The 19,054-nt window shown below is 41.2% G+C and overlaps 1 protein-coding gene across 2 annotated transcripts in view; it reads right to left on the bottom strand.

Annotated features, from left to right (window-relative positions):
- The window catches only part of LOC137433895 (protein TANC2), a 471,451-nt gene that overhangs the window by 170,472 nt on the left and 281,925 nt on the right, over nucleotides 1–19,054 (bottom strand). Inside the window, exons 1-2 of one of the 2 annotated variants that reach the window (XM_078785948.1) lie at nucleotides 17,714–17,885; nucleotides 12,304–12,435 (exon numbers count right to left, since the gene is read on the bottom strand). In XM_078785948.1, coding sequence (XP_078642074.1) covers nucleotides 12,304–12,364 — 61 coding nt within the window. In that variant the 5' untranslated portion in view covers nucleotides 12,365–12,435; nucleotides 17,714–17,885. Of the gene's footprint in view, nucleotides 1–12,303; nucleotides 12,436–17,713; nucleotides 17,886–19,054 lie in introns of those variants that run through there. The other variant, XM_068126367.2, reaches the window with a different exon arrangement.

The raw sequence follows: 19,054 nt of genomic DNA on the forward strand, positions 1-19,054 counted from the left end.
GACTCCTCCATGCTATTCTTTCTAGCTGAAGAAAGTTGCATAAAGCAACCATGAAAAGCTAACACGAGTTAAGCCCTTTGGTGTTTCAAACACTGCGTAAGTGTGTCGAGGAGACACAAATTGAGTCGTGGTATTAATAACGTGACGACATATTTGCTAAATCATACTAAAATACACAATTTTGCGTCTGTCTGGCTGGCTCATGATTTTTGACCACGGTACATTCCGTCGTTACTTATCCAATATCAACCAAACTTGACAGGATGACTAAGGGTTGCACAATGAAGGCTGTAGCGCATTCATTCCCCCCCCCCCCATCCCCAAGGGGGTTTTCTCCTCCAAGCGGGTTTTCCCCAACATTGCCGCCAATGGGGATGCGTGTTGAGGTGTATATCCATGTTAAGCTAGCTTTATCGTGGCGTTTTTCCAAGGCTGCTTCGAATAACAAAACTAACGATAATAGCACAAAATTAATGTTATAACAAAACAATATTAATAACAGTAATATCCCACCTCCACAAGGGTTTTTTTCTGCCATGTTAACAGTATAAATAGCATATCGTGCCGTTTTCGTGGGAGCAACGGCCTCTTCAGGAAGTAAAAATATTATAAACCACAAACACATTTGATTACCTTTTAAAATAGTTGATAATGCTGTTTAAAACTGAACTGAAATAAATTTGGAGGAATCTGGACATTAGTCTATGCTTATCACGTCGACGATCACACCTGATCGTAGATCTACTGCAGTCTATATACCTCACAAAGGTTAATAACACGACCCTTCTTGCCGTTTCCATGGAGTTCTTTCAATAAGTGTTCGTGGCGTTTTTCCAAAGCTTCTCATTACAAAAGTAAAAAACAACACTTATGATAATAGTATATTATATTAATGATATGACAAAACAATATCCCCTCTCCTCAAGGGATTTTGTGAATGCGATATTGGCCCCTCCCCCCCCCCCCCCCCCCTGACATCCTCACGAAAGTAAATTTTACTATTGGGAATTTTGAATGGTGTGGTATGGTCTGATACTTTCAATGACCTGATATAACATGTTATAATGTCATGCATGGACTGATCCGTTCAATGACCTTATCTAACATGTTACAATGTTATGCATGGTCTAATCCTTTCAATGACCTGATCAAACATGTCCCAATATCATGCACTTTCTGATCCTTTGAATGACCTGATCTAACATGTTATGATGTTATGCATGGTCTGATCCTTTCAATGACCTGATCTAACCTGTTACAATGTCATGCACGGTCTGATCCTTTCATTGACCTGATCTAACATGTTGTAATGTCATGCATGGTCGGATCCTTTCAATGACTTGACCTAACATGTTATAATGTCATGCACGGTCTGATCCTTTCAATGACCTGTTCTAACATGTTATAATATCATGCATGTTCTGATCCTTTCAATGACCTGATCGAACATGTTATAATGTCATGCACATTCTGATCCTTTCAATGACCTGATCTAACATGTTATAATATCATGCACATTCTGATCCTTTCAATGACCTGATCTGACTTGTTTTAATGTCATGCATGGTCTGATCCTTTAATTGACCTGAGGGGCCAATTCGAAGTCAGGCACCAACGGCCAATTTGAAGTCAGGGACGAGAGACCCTCGGAGGGTGTAAAAGGTCAAAAGCTCCTATGAGTTCAGCCGTTGGTGCTCCTATGGTTGGCACCAAGTGTCCCGGAAGCAGTGATGGAAAGAGTGTGGCAATTATATGTGTGGGGAAATTACATGCTTGGTCAGTGTTGCCCAGATAGCTCAGATGGCAGAGCACTGGTACGGTTCACCAGAAGACCTGTTTGATTCCTGGTCTGGGCATGTAATTTTCTCACATGTCATAAATACACTACTCACAATAAGTTAGGGATATTGGCAGGTTCTTCGGTGTGGTTGATTTTGTGTATTAATTATGTTGAAAAAAGTTGTTGGTCCTAATTCTATGGTTATTAATGAGTGTGAAAAAACACAGCATTCTTGATTTCAATACCATAATCCCAACCCCTATAAAAAAAATAAACTCACTCCCACAATATCCCTAACTTATTGTGAGTAGTGTATATATATACAGTCACGTGAAAAAGTAAGTACATCCCATGTAAAGTTTTGACTTTTTCAACATATTTCAACATACAGCTATTTGATCTTCATTTCAACAATATTGAGAGATAAAGGTGATATAATATAACAAATATCATGAAACATTTACATTTTGTAGTCCATTGTATAATTTAAATAAACATAAATGCAAATTTTGCATGTGGAAAAAGTAAGTACACCCCTACATTTATCACTACTTCAAATACCTAAAATTAGAATCAGGTGCACCAGCTCAGGTGCAAATGATTAGAAAAATCGTTAGAGAGGATCTTGGAGGAACCTGTCTTATTTAAACCTCAGATATTTAGTTTGGTTTGCTCTTTGTTGTTGAAGTGTGCGGCGTCACCATGCCTAGATCAAAAGAGCTCTCCGAGGCCTTCAGAAAGAAGGTTATAGATGCCGACGAGTCTGGGAAGGGATTTAAAAAGATCTCCAAACAATTTGAAATCAATCATTCGACTGTCCGGAAGATCATCTACAAGTGGAGAAGATTCCAAACAACTGCCAACTTGTTCAGGCCAGGCCGCCCCAGCAAGTTCAGCCCGAGAGCAGACCGCAAGATGCTGAAAGAAGTCTCTAAGAACCCCAGAATGTCATCACGGGACCTACAGGTAGCTCTTGCCACTGTTGATGTCAAAGAGCACGAGTCTACCTTTAGAAAGAGGCTGCACAAATTTGATCTACATGGGAGGTGTGCCAGGAGGAAACCTTTGCTGTCCAGAAAGAACATCAGGGCAAAACTAAAGTTTGCCAATGAACACCGAGGCAAAGACCAGCACTTCTGGAACAATGTGCTCTGGACAGATGAGTCAAAGGTAGAGCTATTTGGTCAAAGTACCAGAAGACCATGTTTGGTGAAAACCAAAGACAGCATTTGACCACAAGAACCTGATACCAACTATAAAGCATGGTGGTAGAAATATTATGGTTTGGGGCAGCTTTGCTGCATCAGGGCCTGGGCAGCTCACCATCATATAATCCACTATGAATTCTTCATTGTACCAGAGGGTGCTTGAGGATAATGTGAGGCCATTTGTCGGAAAGTTGAAGCTCAACCGAAGGTGGACCTTGCAACATGACAATTACCCTAAACATACCAGTAAATCCACCAAGGAATGGCTGAAAAGAAAGAAATGGAGGGTTCTGGAATGGCCAAGTCAAAACCCGGATCTAAATCCCATCGAGATGTTGTGGGGGGATTTGAAACGAGCTGTGCATGCAAGAAACCCCTCAAACATCGCATAGCTGAAAGAATTCTGCATGGAGGAGTGGGCAAAAATTTCTCCCAGTCGATGTCAGAGACTGGTAGATAGTTATAAAAAACGCCTACTTGAGGTTGTTTCTGCCAAAGGGGGCAATACCACCTATTAGAGCCAAGGGTGTACTTACTTTTTCCACATGCAAAATTTGCATTTATGTTTATTTAAATTATACAATGGACTACAAAATGTAAATGTTTCATGATATTTGTTATATTATATCACCTTTATCTATCAATATTGTTGAAATGAAGATCAAATAGCTGTATGTTGAAATATGTTGAAAAAGTCAAAACTTTACGTGGGGTGTACTTACTTTTTCACGTGACTGTATATATATATATATATACAGGGGGCTGCAAAAGTAGGTATACAGTCAGGATTATACCAGTATTACCAGTATTATAATAGTGGTGCTAGGATTCATTTAATAATAGAATTCATTTAATTCATTAAAATCATTATTACCATTTTAAATATTTTTATTTTCGTAATTTTTTCTATAATACATCTATTTAATTTGCAGGTGAAGTGGACATTTAACGATGGCTGGTAATTCAACGGACGAGGAGCGCAAATGGCTTTTGAAACAGTAATGGAAGACAGAGAATAGTGAACGTGTGCGAGAGCAGTGGCGAGAAACATTTGCATCGCCTCCACCAACGAGGCTCACGATTTACCGGATACGTGACAAATTTGAGAGGACGGGGTCAATCCGTTTGACGTTTTGTTTTTCATTACTGTATACCTACTTTTACAGCCCCCTGTATGTATATATATATTTATATATATATATATATATATATATATAGAAACTGTATTTATAATCCGTAATGACGCACTGCTAGATGGTTCCTCTGGAACTTTGCAGGCAAGGCGGACGTGCATGGCGATGACGTCATGTTGTCCGCTCATTAGGTTGGAGAACCAGATTACAGATACCATTATTAGTAACTCCCAACCGCAACCAGGTCGACTCCATATGATGAGTGGATACCGGAGATAACGTTGCCGCGTGGCAGGCGGTGCTTATCGCTCCCAGCAAGGTGCAGCAGCAGCTGTATGGGACACCTTGCTGGCGGTTCTCCACTGATGATATGAAGGTCGCATAGTGACTGATATAAAAACCGAAAGGGTCACAGAGTTACAAGTGTATGGAAAGCCTCACTGCGTTGCCCTGATGAAGCCCCAACAAGGGCGAAACCAGGTCGGTAACTGTGAGTTTTGCATGCACTTGTGACAGTATCTGTATTTATAATCCGTAATGACGCACTGCTAGATGGTTCCTCTGGAACTTTGCAGGCAAGGCGGACGTGCATGGCGATGACGTCATGTTGTCCGCTCATTAGGTTGGAGAACCAGATTACAGATACCATTATATATATATATATATATATATATATATATATATATATATATATATTATATATATATATATATATATATATACATACATATATATATATATACATATTGTTGCGGATATGAGAATGTTTTTTTTGTTGTTGTTGTTGTAGTGTAAATTGTTGTAAAGATCACCCTTTGTAAATGTCATGATCCTTGTAAATACCTCCGTAGTGTAAAGGTCAAAGGGCGTCTCGGTAGTTATTCCATAAACACCACATTGCAGGACCCGATAAAACCCTTGTTCAGTAGCTTATATCTTATTATGTGTTTTAGGGTAAGGCCTTGTCGTCCATTAACATGACACTCCATTGCACCGAGTAAAAGAGGTAGATTCCCTTCATTCCCATTCCCAAAACCTCCATTTCCCCTTTTGTCATTGCCAGGCCTCAATTGCCATTGCCAATTACATCCCCTCCAATTGCCGCCATTGACCACGAGGCAGGGTCGGAGGAGAAGGGCGTGTCTCCACCTCGTCATAGAGGGGAGGAGTGAGCCAGCCCCGAACAACCAACCGAGCACGAGGGGTTTGGTTTGAGAGGGCGGAGGAAGAGCGTTTGGGGGAGGTTCGCAAAGGTTGAGGGGCGGGGCCTATATAACCCGCCGCGGGGGCGTTCCCCAAGGAGAGATGAGTCCAAGAGAGGAGCTGAAAGGCTTAGCTGAGCTGCGTGGTGAGGTGGAAAGGAAAGAGCTGGGTCGTCAGAGCAGGGCTGAGTTGTGAGGTTCCAAAAGCAGATCATCCAGGGAAGCACAAAGCCTGCTATTCGTCACCTTGCTCGCCAGCGGCAGCGTCTACGGCAGCAGCAGCAGCAGCGTCCCCAGCAGCCACAACGCTCGCCAGCCATTTGGGGCCTGGACGGCAGTTCGGAGCAGGGCCGCGAAGGAACGGCGGCTGCAGAATGTGCGAATCGTGCTGCCGGACCCAGTGGACTTTCCTCTCCTTCCAGCCAATTCCTATCATCATTCCCCGCGTGAGTCTGTGTCTTCGTTTGTTCTGTCCTGGGTATTAAGTAAGCCTGTTAGATAAGTTAATAATTTGCACTGTGTCACCTGCGTCCCATGTCCCTGTACATAATCGTGACTGCTCCTTTTTGCTTACGTGTACATAATAAACCTCGTTACTCTTCTGTACGTCTTCTTCTTTCTCTTTGCATTCGGTCGCTTTAGAGTTTTCCAGATTGAGTATCTGTGGCACGATACGGCCAACGTTTGGGTGAATTGGGTTTAGTCGGGGAACAACTGTTCGTGCCGCGGTTATACCTCCGCTCGGTAAAATAACATCTAATCCGCGGACCGTAACAATATATATTTATATATATATATATATATATATATATATATATATATATATATATATATATATATATATATATATATATATATATACAGTGGAACCTTGACTTACGAGTGCCCCAACTTACGAGTTTTTCGAGATACGAGCCGTCGCTCCGGCGGTTTATTGCTTTGAGATGCCAGCCGAGATCCGAGTTACGAGCTTTCGCCACCCGGTCACGTGGTTATCTTGCCGTTCAAGTACAGTATCTCTGTCGTATAGCGCTGCATTTTAGTTTTCGCATTTCGGTTATTTTGAGTTTACGCCGCCAGGTGGGTTCCGGTCACGTGGTTATCTTGCCGTGCACGTACAGTACGTATCTCTGTCGTATAGCGCTGCATTTTTTTTTTCGCATTTTGGTTATTTCGAGTTCACGCCGCCAGGTGGGTTCTGGTCACGTGGTTATCTTGCCGTGCACGTACAGTACGTATCTCTGTCGTATAGCGCTGCATTTTTTTTTCCGCATTTTGGTTATTTCGAGTTCACGCCGCCAGGTGGGTTCTGGTCACGTGGTTATCTTGCCGTGCACGTACAGTACGTATCTGTCGTATAGCGCTGCATTTTTTTTCTTCGCATTTTGGTTATTTCGAGTTCACGCCGCCAGGTGGGTTCTGGTCACGTGGTTATCTTGCCGTGCACGTACAGTACGTATCTCTGTCGTATAGCGCTGCATTTTTTTTTTCGCATTTTGGTTATTTCGAGTTCACGCCGCCAGGTGGGTTCTGGTCACGTGGTTATCTTGCCGTGCAAGTACAGTACGTATCTCTGTCGTACAGCGCTGCATTTTTTTTTTTCGCATTTTGGTTATTTCGGAAAATTTCTTAGTTTTAACCATGGGGCCTAAGAAAGTGAGTGGCAAGTGCAGTGCTGAGAAGAAGAAGAGGATGATGTGCTTGGATATAAAACACGCAATCGTCGAAAAACATGAGCGAGGTGTCGAGGAGGACGTATATAACGGCAGAGGAGAAGAGCATGCCAGGCCACAACTTGTTCAGAATGCCGGCGATAGCTCGCCTTCTCTTTGTGGAAAACACGGTGAGATCCTTAACATCCAACAACTAATGGGACGCAAACGGGGCGCCCAGTTTAGCGGTACACACATTGATGAATCACCCTGCCTGTGATTCACCCATGACAGGTTATAGCTGGGTCGGGATTCAAACCCAGGCTGGACAGTTTAGACTTTAGAGTCAAGTGTGCGTACCTCCAGTCCAGGCCATCCTGCCAACTTGTATGCTGCATACAGGTGAAATATAAAGCGCGAGATATTTTTATATATACTGTATATTTTAAAAAAAATTGGTGTGGTTTTTGGCGGGCTGGAACGGATTAATAGCATTTCAATGCATTTCAATGGGGAAATTTGATTTGAGATACGAGCAATTTGAGTTACGAGCTCGGTCACGGAACGAATTAAACTCGTAAGTCAAGGTTCCACTGTATATATATATATATATATATATATATATATATATATATATATATATATATATATATATATATATATATATATAGATATATATACATATACATACATATAGATATATATACACATATACATATACATACATACATACATATATATATATATATATATATATATATATATATATATATATATATATATATATATATATATATATATATATATATATATATATATATATATATATATATATATATATATATATGTATATATATATATATATATGTATATATATATATATATATATATATATATATATATATGTATATATATATATATATATGTATATATATATATATATATATATATATATATATATATATATATATATATATATATATATATATATATAATAATGCGTTGAGTCGAGTCCTTACGCTATTATTATATAGATTATTATTATCTACAGCCAGGGATACAAATACATCTTCAAGTATAAAGTCATTTTTTGACATCGATAGGAAATGAGAGAGTGCTGAAATAACATGGAAATGCAAAGATGCCACATGACGACAAGTACAGTATTCGTGTTCATGAAGCCAAATGGAAGAGCTTTCTCTGTCCCTCGTAATCCATTTTCAAGCCTTCAAGTTCATGTATATGCTAATGCACCTCCATAGCTTGTTCTTCGGCATTATAAAGATAATTTGGCTTTGGTTGATTGATATGGAATACTGTGGGTAAAGGAGTTATGGTTAGGGTTAGGGTTAGTTATGCGTTATGGTTATGTTATTGGTTATGTTATTGAGTTATGGTTATGCGCTTCCCCTTCCCCGAACGAATGAGGGCCCTTGTCTGGGGGTATAGGTAAGGCTGCTAAGATTCTCTGCTTTGTCTCTGTTCTGTACATACCTGTAATTAAATACTGTGTTTGGTACTTCCAACCTGACTGTCGTTGTCATTTTCCATTCATTGACCTAGCATCGCCCGAATTAAAACCGCTCAATCGGGTCCGAAGTACGCGAAGTGTAACGGCACGGGTCACGCGACACACAACCGCTCGGGCATCAGAAATAAGTGTGACTTGTGCGGGGTTCAGTCCCCGTCATCACGGCTGCGTGTGTCCGAAGGTATTGGGGTGGTGACCAACCCTTCCAACTAACCCCTATGGGAAGGGTGACTAACCCTTCCACTCACAGCTGCGGGCTCGGCGGCTGGAGTCGCCCAGCAATCCATCAACCACGAGTTTAGTCGTGGTTGGCGGCCTCAGTGGAACCGGAGTTTGTGGGGGAACGGGGCATACACCCCCCTTTGTACGTCGACGAATCCGGGATCCGCAACAATATATATATATATATGACATGTGAGAAAATTACAAACATATATATATATATATCAAACTAGTTGTTTGTTGCAGTTGTTTTATATATATATATATATATATATATATATATATATATATATATATATATGTATATATATATATGAAAAACCTTATATAATATATATATGAAAGAGGGAAAGAGAGAAAGAGAGAAAGAGAGCAAGAGAGAAAGAGAGAAAGAGAGAAAGAGAGAGCGAGAGAGAGAGAGAGAGAGAGAGAGAGAGAGAGAGAGAGAGAGAGAGAGAGAGAGAGAGAGAGACGTGGCTGTCCATGTAGGTGACTCAGGTAGCTGTCAGTTCAATGCCCCCTGCTTCACCCAGGGTGAGCTCCATGGCCTCGAAGGAGAGTGATACCCAACTCAACTATTCGTAAAGTGAAACAGTCTTCTCTCCTCAATGTGTGCACCCTTTCCTCTCCCGAAGCGCAACCTTTTCTCTCCCAGCATACTGACTCTTCTCTCCCAGCACACTGCCTCCATCCTCCTTCGGCCTGCTCATTCAGGCTGAAACTGCTTCAGCATGTAAGACGTAACTACTAAAGCCACAAGTAGTGAAGGCTCCTCCACCTGCCCCCCTGTGGTGATTAAAATGCCATTAAAAACGGCAGCTGTTTACTTTCGTGCCCAGATCGTATTGCAAGGTCTTTCAGTGCTTTAAAATAAACATAAAGGACAGATAACAGAGGAAAGGAACATGCAGTGCATTCAGAAAGTATTCAGACCCCTTCACTTTTTCACATTTTATGTTCCAGCCTTATGCTGAAATCGTTTAAGTTCATTTTTTCCCTCATCAATCTACACTCAATACCCCATAATGACAAAGAGAAAACAGGATTTTAGAAAGTTTTGCCAATTTATTAAAAAGAAAAAACTGAAATATCACATTGACATAAGTATTCTTCCCTTTTGCTATGACATTTGAAATTTAGCTCAGGTGCCTCCCATTTCTCTTGATCATCTTTGAGATGTTTCTACACCTTGATTGGAGTCCACCTGTGGTAAATTCAATTGATTGGACATGATTTGGAAAGGCACACACCTGTCTATATAAGGTCTCACAGCTGATAATGGATATCAGAGCAAAAACCAAGCCATGAGGTCAAAGGAACTGCCTGCAGAGCTCAGAGACAGGATTGTGTCGAGGCACAGATCTAGAGAAGCCTACAAAAAAATTTCTGTTGCATTGAAGGTTCCCAAGAGCACAGTGGCCTCCATAATTCTTAAATGGAAGAAGTTTGGAACAACCAGGACTCTTCCTAGAGCTGGCCGCCCGGCCAAACTGAGCAATCGAGGGAGAAGGGCCTTGGTAAGAGAGGTGACCAAGAACCCCGTGGTCACTCTGGCTGAGCTCCAGAGATCCTGTGTGGAGATGGGAGAAACTTCCAGAAGGACAACCATCACTGAAACACTCCACCGATCTGGGCTTTATGGCAGAGTGGCCAGACGGAAGCCTCTCCTCTGTGAAAGACACATGAAAGCCCGCTTGGAGTTTGCAAAAAAGCACCTAAAGGACTCTCAGACTATGAGAAACAAGATTCTGTGGTCTGATGAAACCAAGATTGAACTGTTTGGGTCTCGGCACAAAAAATGCCATGCTACTTTCGTCAAGATGGCACAGAGTTCGACATTGTCAGTGCTGTGAAGCGTAAAGCGATGGATATGAGAGTCGGCATGACTGACTGGAGATGCGATAACTGGAGATGAAAGTTGGGTGCCCCCTTGTGATCCGGACAGTGAGACATTCAATACCTCCTCAAATAATGACCAGTCCTGACTTGGCTCTGTCAGATGAATGCCCAAGGGTGTATAGAATTCATTTATTGTGGTTGGGAGGATCTACTCCTGGGTGAAGACCATTCTGCCGTCCAAACATCGGACAGGAACATCAATTGTGCTGTTGATGATGTTTTCATTGTGAATAACCCAAATGTATGAAAAACTATGTTTAATTCGTTTGCATGATTTTCCTGGTTATTTACTGACTGAATTCATATTTTGTCTGGTTATAGCAGCGTTTTATTTCTTATTACCCTGCGCTCGTGAAGCGAAAATCAAGGTTAGGCATTCAGTTGCGTACATGTGGCATACGTGTGGCGTACGTGTCTGCATTTTAAAAATTCATTTTCTCGGCAACTGTTGGTCCGATTGAAACAAAATTTTACCATAGGAGCCTATAGCATTTTTTTTTTGGTGGCCTGGCACCTGTTTTTATTCATAATTATGGTGTCATAGGTCAAGTTGTACGGATGCCATCTTGGAAAAACGTTATACCTCTATCTCTGAAACCGCTGAATGGAAAAAAATTGAAGCTAGGCCCATTGTCAAGTACACCCCATGGGGAATAAGATATGTTAATTATGATGTTATCGGTGCCTTCATGACGTCATATTTCAACAAGTGCAACGCTTAATCTAATCAGTATGAAAAAAAAAATGTTTCTCTGCAACTGTTAGTTCGATGGACAAGGAATTTTGACCATAGGAGCGTCTCATCTGGTGGAATTTTTATTGATAATTATGACGTCATGGGTAACGTGGTACATGTGCCATCTTGGAAAAATCGAAAAACGTTGCACCTCTATATTTCCAAAACCACTCCATGGAAAAAAATTGAAACGTGGCTCATTGTAAAGAACTCCGCATGGGGAATAAGTGTTGTTAATAATGACGTCATTAGTGCCTTAATTAAGATGTCATAATTTGACAGGGACAACGCTTAGTCTGATCAGTTTAAAATTTATTGAGCGTGGTCTACGCAACAATTATGTTAGAGAATGTAAATTTATGATGTCATCGCTCACGTGGTCTGGCAGCCATATTGGATCAAGCCCTTCAAAAACAGAAGAGGTGACTCGCACCAAGTTGACTGCATGGGGTAAGTATTCTATGAATACCATCTGGTTTATGTGAGTGGTGAAAAACGTTTGATGATAGATATTCTCAATAGACCAAGCCCAAAGCAAGGAAACCAATGAGGTGTGAATGTTAGCAAAGTTATAAAATAAAATATAAATTTATTACAAATCAAACAAACATTTTTGGGGAAAAAGTTGGTGCGTCTCATAAATCTCATCATTGTGACGATCTAATCATAAAACCTTATGAATGCTCCTTGTATTGGACCATATTCGTGGAACAAATAATGAACAGAACCTAGATTTAAATGAGAAAATAGATTGGTGAAAATTTCAAGAGGTCTTCATTTTGGAGCATGGGAATAACATTATCATCTTCAGGAAAGCAATTAGGAAGACAACACAAAAAAGATTTGGAAATAACTATGGGGATTATAACAGTAAAAATACCATGTTATAGTAAAAATACCAAATAACCATCAGATGACTGTCAGGTGGTTATATTCATACCTCGTACGTCAGGTTGCGTGCGTGTGCCTGGCACCAAGTCGCTTTGCCGCGGCATTCTCATGGAGGTCCTAGGGGGCTGGTGCCCTTTCTCATCCAAAAACACAAGGTCTTCGAGGCGTGCTGAGCTTGTGGCTGTTGACGAGAGATAGCGAATTTTCATTGTTGATGTCAACAAGCAAATGAAGTTTGCACTCTTTTGAAATTTCTATCTGGGACAATATATCGAGATTCTCTAGTTTCAGAGTGAGATGGAATTTATTGCATCGGATATGAATACTGTATATGACACAATGACACTAATTATCCTTTCGCAGGAGCGTTTCAAATTGCGGTGATATTATTTTGGGGCACTCTATATATACAGTATCCGCGAGAAAAAAAACCAACACATCATGGAGTACAGATGAGGTGCAAACCACTGACAGAGATAAATGAGGAACAACTACGTACATGTCCATTTCCTTGTGACTTAATCACATAATGCTGCATTGTTTTAGTTTGCAAGACAGCCACAGAGCCTCGTCTTCACATAGGAATCCAACGTGGAGGTAACAATTTCAAGACCAGGTAACAATGGTAATTGTGGAGGTAACAATGTCCACCTCCTGCAGCAACCACTACATTGCACTGGCTGCACAAGCACTCAAATCTGGACCTAGGGAATGGCATTCCATGCCTAAATTAGCTCCTGTTCCAGAACATCAAGGGTTGGTGGCTTTATGGAAAAGTTCAAACACGATGATCAACTATATCCCAGAGATGTTCAATTGGAAATAAATCTTGCGAGATGGCAGGACAAAGTGTCATGACATTAACATTGGCAATGAGAAGAACATTCTTTGTTCAAAAGGCCCTGTAAGCATGAGCATTATCAAACATAATGATGACTTCTGGATCAGGTCGTTGAAGGGTGGGCAGCAAATGCTGCGGTAAGATCTCATTAATGTATCGATCTGTCATCAGCTTCCCATGGATACGGATCATGTTGATATGAAAGGTTTCAGCAATACCACCCCGCATCATGAAATAAGATAAGGGTGAAAGGTGCGAGGAGAGCTCGGCGGGTGAAGTACCAATCGAGAATGAAGGTGTGGAGGTTGAAGGAGGTGACAGTGAGGGAGGCATTAAAAGAGAGGCTGAGTATGGTAAAGGGTGATGTGGTTGAGCTTGAAAGTGGTTGGATGTCAATGAAAGATAGTCTGTTGGGAGCCGTTGGTGAGGTATGTGGATGGACATAAAGGACCACCGAGGCACTCTGAAACATGGTGGTGGGATGATGAAGTTGGAAACAGGATTGACGAGAAGAGGAAGAAGTTCAAGGAGGGGCAGAAGGTGAAGGGTACGGGGGCAGAAAAGGCAGAGCAAGAAAGTTACAAGGCAGCCAAGAAGGCTGCAAAGAAAGAAGTAGCAAAGGCACGGCGCAGGTGGCACAGAGGAAAATGTTCGGAGAACGCTTGGATTCGGAAGAGGGTCAGAGAGCGGTATTCAGGATTGCAAAGCAGATAGCGAAAGAGAGGTGCGATGTGATGGGGGTGAGTTGCTTGAAGGATGAAGTGGGACAAATCGGTGTCGACCCAGATGGAATTTAAGGAATATGGAAGAGATATATGGAAATGCAGTTGAATGCAGAATATGAATGGGATGGCAACGTAGAGAGTAACCCAGTTTTAGGACCGGCAAAGAAGACAACTGAGAGGGAAGGAAGCGATAAAAGCAATGAAGAGTAGAAAAGCAGGAGGGCGAACAGGAGTTGTGGGAGAAGCCCCCTGCATGAAAAGCAGCCCAAACGGTCACCCCACCACCTCCAGCTTGGACTATTGGCACTATACAATCTTCGTTGTGGGCTTCATGCACTTGTCTGTGCACTCGGACGCGGCCATCTTGACAATAACCAGAAATCTAGACTCATCACTGAAGGTCACGTGATTCCAATTTCCTGGCTGCTATTGACGGTGCTCTCTGGCCCACTGCAATCGGTGCTGGCTGTGTTGTCTGGTCAGGCGTGGCTTTCTCAGTGGACGCCTGGCACGATAGCCTGCTTGAACCAGTCGTTGGTTAACTAGCCTTCTGGATACAGGCGCGTTTGTCAGTTGCTGCCACTCAGCCCTAAGCCGATTAGCTGACTTGGTACGGCCATTGCGGACTAACCAGTGCAGCTGGCGGTCATCCCTCCTTGTGGTTCTGCCGGGACGTCCTGGCCTCGGTATTGGAGTAGGGACACCCCTCTGAGCATTTCGTTTCAGGATCTTTGACACCTGACCTTGAGTGATGCCATACTGCCGAGCAATAGCACACTGTTTCATGCCGTAATTTCGTAAAGCCAGCACTCCATGACAAACAGCATTGTCGAGTTGACGGACCATCTCCAGAGGAAGCGGCAATAACTTTTGGAGACGTGCAGCAGTTGTTTTCCACTAATACAGAATGCAACAACCCTTGTATACCCGACTGTGAAGCCAATCATCAAATGCACCTGTCCGTACATTTTGTCACGCCACCTCTGATATAATCCTGTTGTTGACTTCTTGCTGCGACAGACAATCAGTGACATGGTTCTTTTAACAAATAAATCACCAAAGTTTAAAAGAAACTCACCAGATTGATATACTGAGTTAAGAAAGTAAACCCAAGTCAAGAAAAAAAAAATATTCCATATTAAATGCCAAGTCTGTATATATATACTGTATATATATATATATATAATGGTATCTGTAATCTGGTTCTCCAACCTAATGAGCGGACAACATGACGTCATCGCCATGCACGTCCGCCTTGTTGGTGGTCTTTGTTGTTGGTGATATATATATATATATATATATATATATACAGTTTTTTTTTTGTATACTGAATCGAGGCTCATGAAAGAGCTAACATTTATTTCACAAACAAATCAACCAGACAAACAAAATATACAAAAAGAGGGAGCGGAAGACAAGATGGGGAGAGAAGGGGAAGCACATAACCACAACAACAGAAGAGAACAGGGACATCGGCAGATCTGTGGAAGGGGGAGGATTGAGGGGTAGTATCAAGCAAATGAACACTTCTAGGAATTTCAGGAAAGAATTTGGGGATGTAAAGAGGCAGATTTGGGGTGTTTGGGGGGAGGAGGCGTGGGAAGGGGGGGGGGGGTGGGGGGGGGGGAGAGGTATAAAACACAAGGTGACCGAAATTAGCGGGGGTAGAAAAGATCAAGGTTTTGGATGGGGGAGGATAAGAGATGGTGGTGAACAGCTGTTTTAAAGACCTGGAGGGTGGAGTGGGATTGAAGAGAGTGAGGGAGTTTGTTCCAGAGGCGGGAGAAAAGAGGAATGAAGGAGTGAAGGTGAGCAGAAAGTCTTGATTTTGGCAGTTTAACCATAAGAGGGTTGCAGGCAGATCTTGTGCGACCTGTAGGAATATTTGGGGGACAGAGCCCAGAGAGAGCTGGGGGGGCAAGGCCAGAGAGGTGTCGGTAGAAGACGGAAAGACCACCAACCTGCCTGCGGTGAGTGAGTGAAAGGCCCTTGGAGTTAGCTTCATCGCGGGAGATTCCAATGATTCTGAACGCTTTGGTTTCAACAGCGTGAAGACGAGCTAGGTGTGAGGCAGGAGCACCAGACCAGAGGGGAGAGCAGTATTCCATAGAGCTGCGGATGAAAGCCTTGTATGTGGTGAGGAGCTCAGGTGTGCCAAGGAAGGACTTCGCACGACGGAGGATGCCCAGTCGGCGATTGGCTTTGGAGGCCAGATTTGAAATGTGGTTTTCCCAGGAAAGATCATGGCAAACAGTGAGACCCAAAAGCTTGAGTGACAGAACTTCTTGGAGAGGATTATTCAGAAAGTGGATGGGAGGGTTGTCCAGTCGGTCTTTTTGGAGAGACATCGTAAGAGTGTGAGATTTATCAGGATTGAAAGACATGTTCCATTTGTTTGAACATGTTCCAAGAACATGAAAGACATGTTCCATATGACACGAAGATCGCGAAATATAGATGTTTTACTTCGAGCCATGCATCGTAATTCGAAGGAGATCCCTGACACATGTTTGGTATGAATGAAAAGCTCTACGTGTGCACATTATTTGTGCGTGTGAACAGTATTGTGAACTTTGAACCTAATTATCTCCATTGTTTAAACGATAATATAATTGTCATTACAACACCATAACTTCGTAAATTTTCACCCAATTAACATAATGTATATATCAAATGAAAGCAAAAAGCATGGGGAATCAGATGCTAGCAAAATCTCAATTTTGGTTTTTGCCCCCAAGTGTGAGCTTTTGGCAGAGCCAGTCATATATATATATATATATATATATATATATATATATATATATATATATATATATATATATATATATATATATATATATATATATATATATATATATATATATATATATACATGTTTATATATACACGGTCGTGGGCAAAAATATTGGAACCTTGCACTTCTTCAAATAATGCACCATTTCTTCCAGAAAATTGTTGAAATTAAAAAATATTTTGGTATCTACATAGGTATTTCTTTGGTTTACAGTGGGACAAAACAAAAAAAGCTGAAAAGTCACTAAATCTTAGCTTATTCCACACAGAAATCCTAATATGGCCTGGACAATATTATTTGCACCTTTTCGAAGTTGTTCGAAATAATTAGATTTCAAGCAAGCGATTCTCCTTTACTTTGGAATTGAACTCACCTGTGGTGAGTTGCAGGTACCTGCAACATAAAAATGACTCATTCAATCAGTTTGAATGGAGAAAAGGAGTAATTCTGCTGTATTGTGTCGCTGTGTGTACCGCAATGAGCATGGAGAAAAGAAAGAAAACCAGAGAATTCTCTGAGGAGGTCAGACACAAGATTGTAGCCACGAATGGACAATCTCAAGGCTACAAGTCCATCTCCAGAGACCTTGATGTTGCTGTGTCCACTGTACGCAATGTTGTCAAGAAGAGGCAAACTTTATAGCCTATTTCAAAAAGAGCAGTAAAATGTCTGGAACAATTACAACTAATGCGGGAGGCCTGGTACATTGTGTTGTTTAGGATTTGTGTATGTCAATGCCCTTTTGTGTATCTCAGTATAGCTTTGCACACTCACTCACACTGTGATGGAAACTCTCATAACAATTCGTAAAGAAAATACAGCAAATGAATTACCTGATCCTCGTTAAATATGACGCACTGTACCGCCCTTGTAAAGGAAAGACATTCATTGCTTGACCTTTGTTTTCACAACTTCAGGAAACATCATACAGAATGCTAAAACGATTTGAAACATACACCACGTCAGCGATCTTACAAAATGCCTTTGTTGTCTTATACAATACTGCCCCATGGGCTTACTTCTCTAAAACGGACTCTTTCTGCCCTATATCTATATTCTATTACAATATCAAAGATTTTTACAGGGAGGTGACACCGACCGCTGCCGTAGTCTTCGGTTTCACGATACAAGAGGCTGAGGTATGGTATCGCAGAGACCCTTGCTTTTCTCCAGGCCCTGTTTCATTGTCTGCAGGCCACCATGGACAGTTAGACCAAGGAAAGACAGGAAGCAGCCATAAACGTACAAAAGTCGTCACAGTTTCCTTCTCTTTCTTGCCACTTCCCAATGTGCCCCTCCTCCTCCAAATTCTGGAGTCTAACCTGGAAATAATACAGTAGCTATGATACGTAGGCGAATGGTCGGATGTTCGTTTCAAAATATCAACACCTGGAAGATTCTGCCTCCAAAATGTAATTGTTTTGAATGGGGTTATTTGGGGTAGAGGGTCGAGCAAGTGCAAATTTTGAAGAGATATAAAACCAAAGCTTCCTTTCACAGGACTTTCCCACATGTAGCCTTGGCTGCTTGTACCAACCATGCTCCGGTTAGCTAATCGCATATGTGGTTTTCTCAAAAAACTGCAGGCATTTAAATAAAACCACAAACAGGGAAGAAAAAAAAAAAGACCGATTCCTGTGCAATAAACACTATAGTATAGTTTATGGCTAACTGGATAAAATTTGGCATAAACTTAATAAAATAAATGGAGACAAGATTTTCAAAAGGTTGCGATAGGAGTGGTGCAGCAATTATTTCAATGTGTGATGTTCAACACACCTGGTGTCACACAAGGTTTCCAGGAGCTATTTTATCTCACTGTATTTTTAAATAAATAAATTTAAAGTATAATTGTCAGTCTATCCCCTTAATAATTTTGACATTGAAGGTTTTCAATTCCACATTGCTAATTTTGTCTTCTGTCCACAGGACTGACGTTATCACTCAAGTAGGTGCAGAGATTTTTTTTTAGCAGCATAACTTGTTTGCCTTTACTCCTTTCAGAAATGAAATAGGGGATTTAGTTAGAGTTCAAGAGTATTAGGGGGAAAACATATTAATTCTTTTAATTGAAAAAATACAAACGTATAATATATATACATATGTAAACACACACACACACACACACAGAGACACACACACACACACACACACACACACACACACACACACACACACACACACACACACACACACACACACACACACACACAAATATGTATATATACAGACAGACTTGGCATTTAATATGGAATATTTTTTTGTGGGGGTGAACTTACTTTTCAAGATGACTTAGAACCAAAAGTTCATTGGAATTATGTTGAAATTATTCTAGATTTTGTTAATGTGACCTTTAAAAGAAACAAAAACCATATTTGACATTTCGAAGCAAATAAATTGATCCTTGAAAGTGATGCAAACTGATATCGAACTCAATTCA

This window comes from Myxine glutinosa, chromosome 10 (assembly GCF_964187855.1).
Source record: "Myxine glutinosa chromosome 10, kmMyxGlut1.1, whole genome shotgun sequence".
In the NCBI taxonomy this organism is placed as follows: Eukaryota; Metazoa; Chordata; class Myxini; order Myxiniformes; family Myxinidae; genus Myxine; species Myxine glutinosa.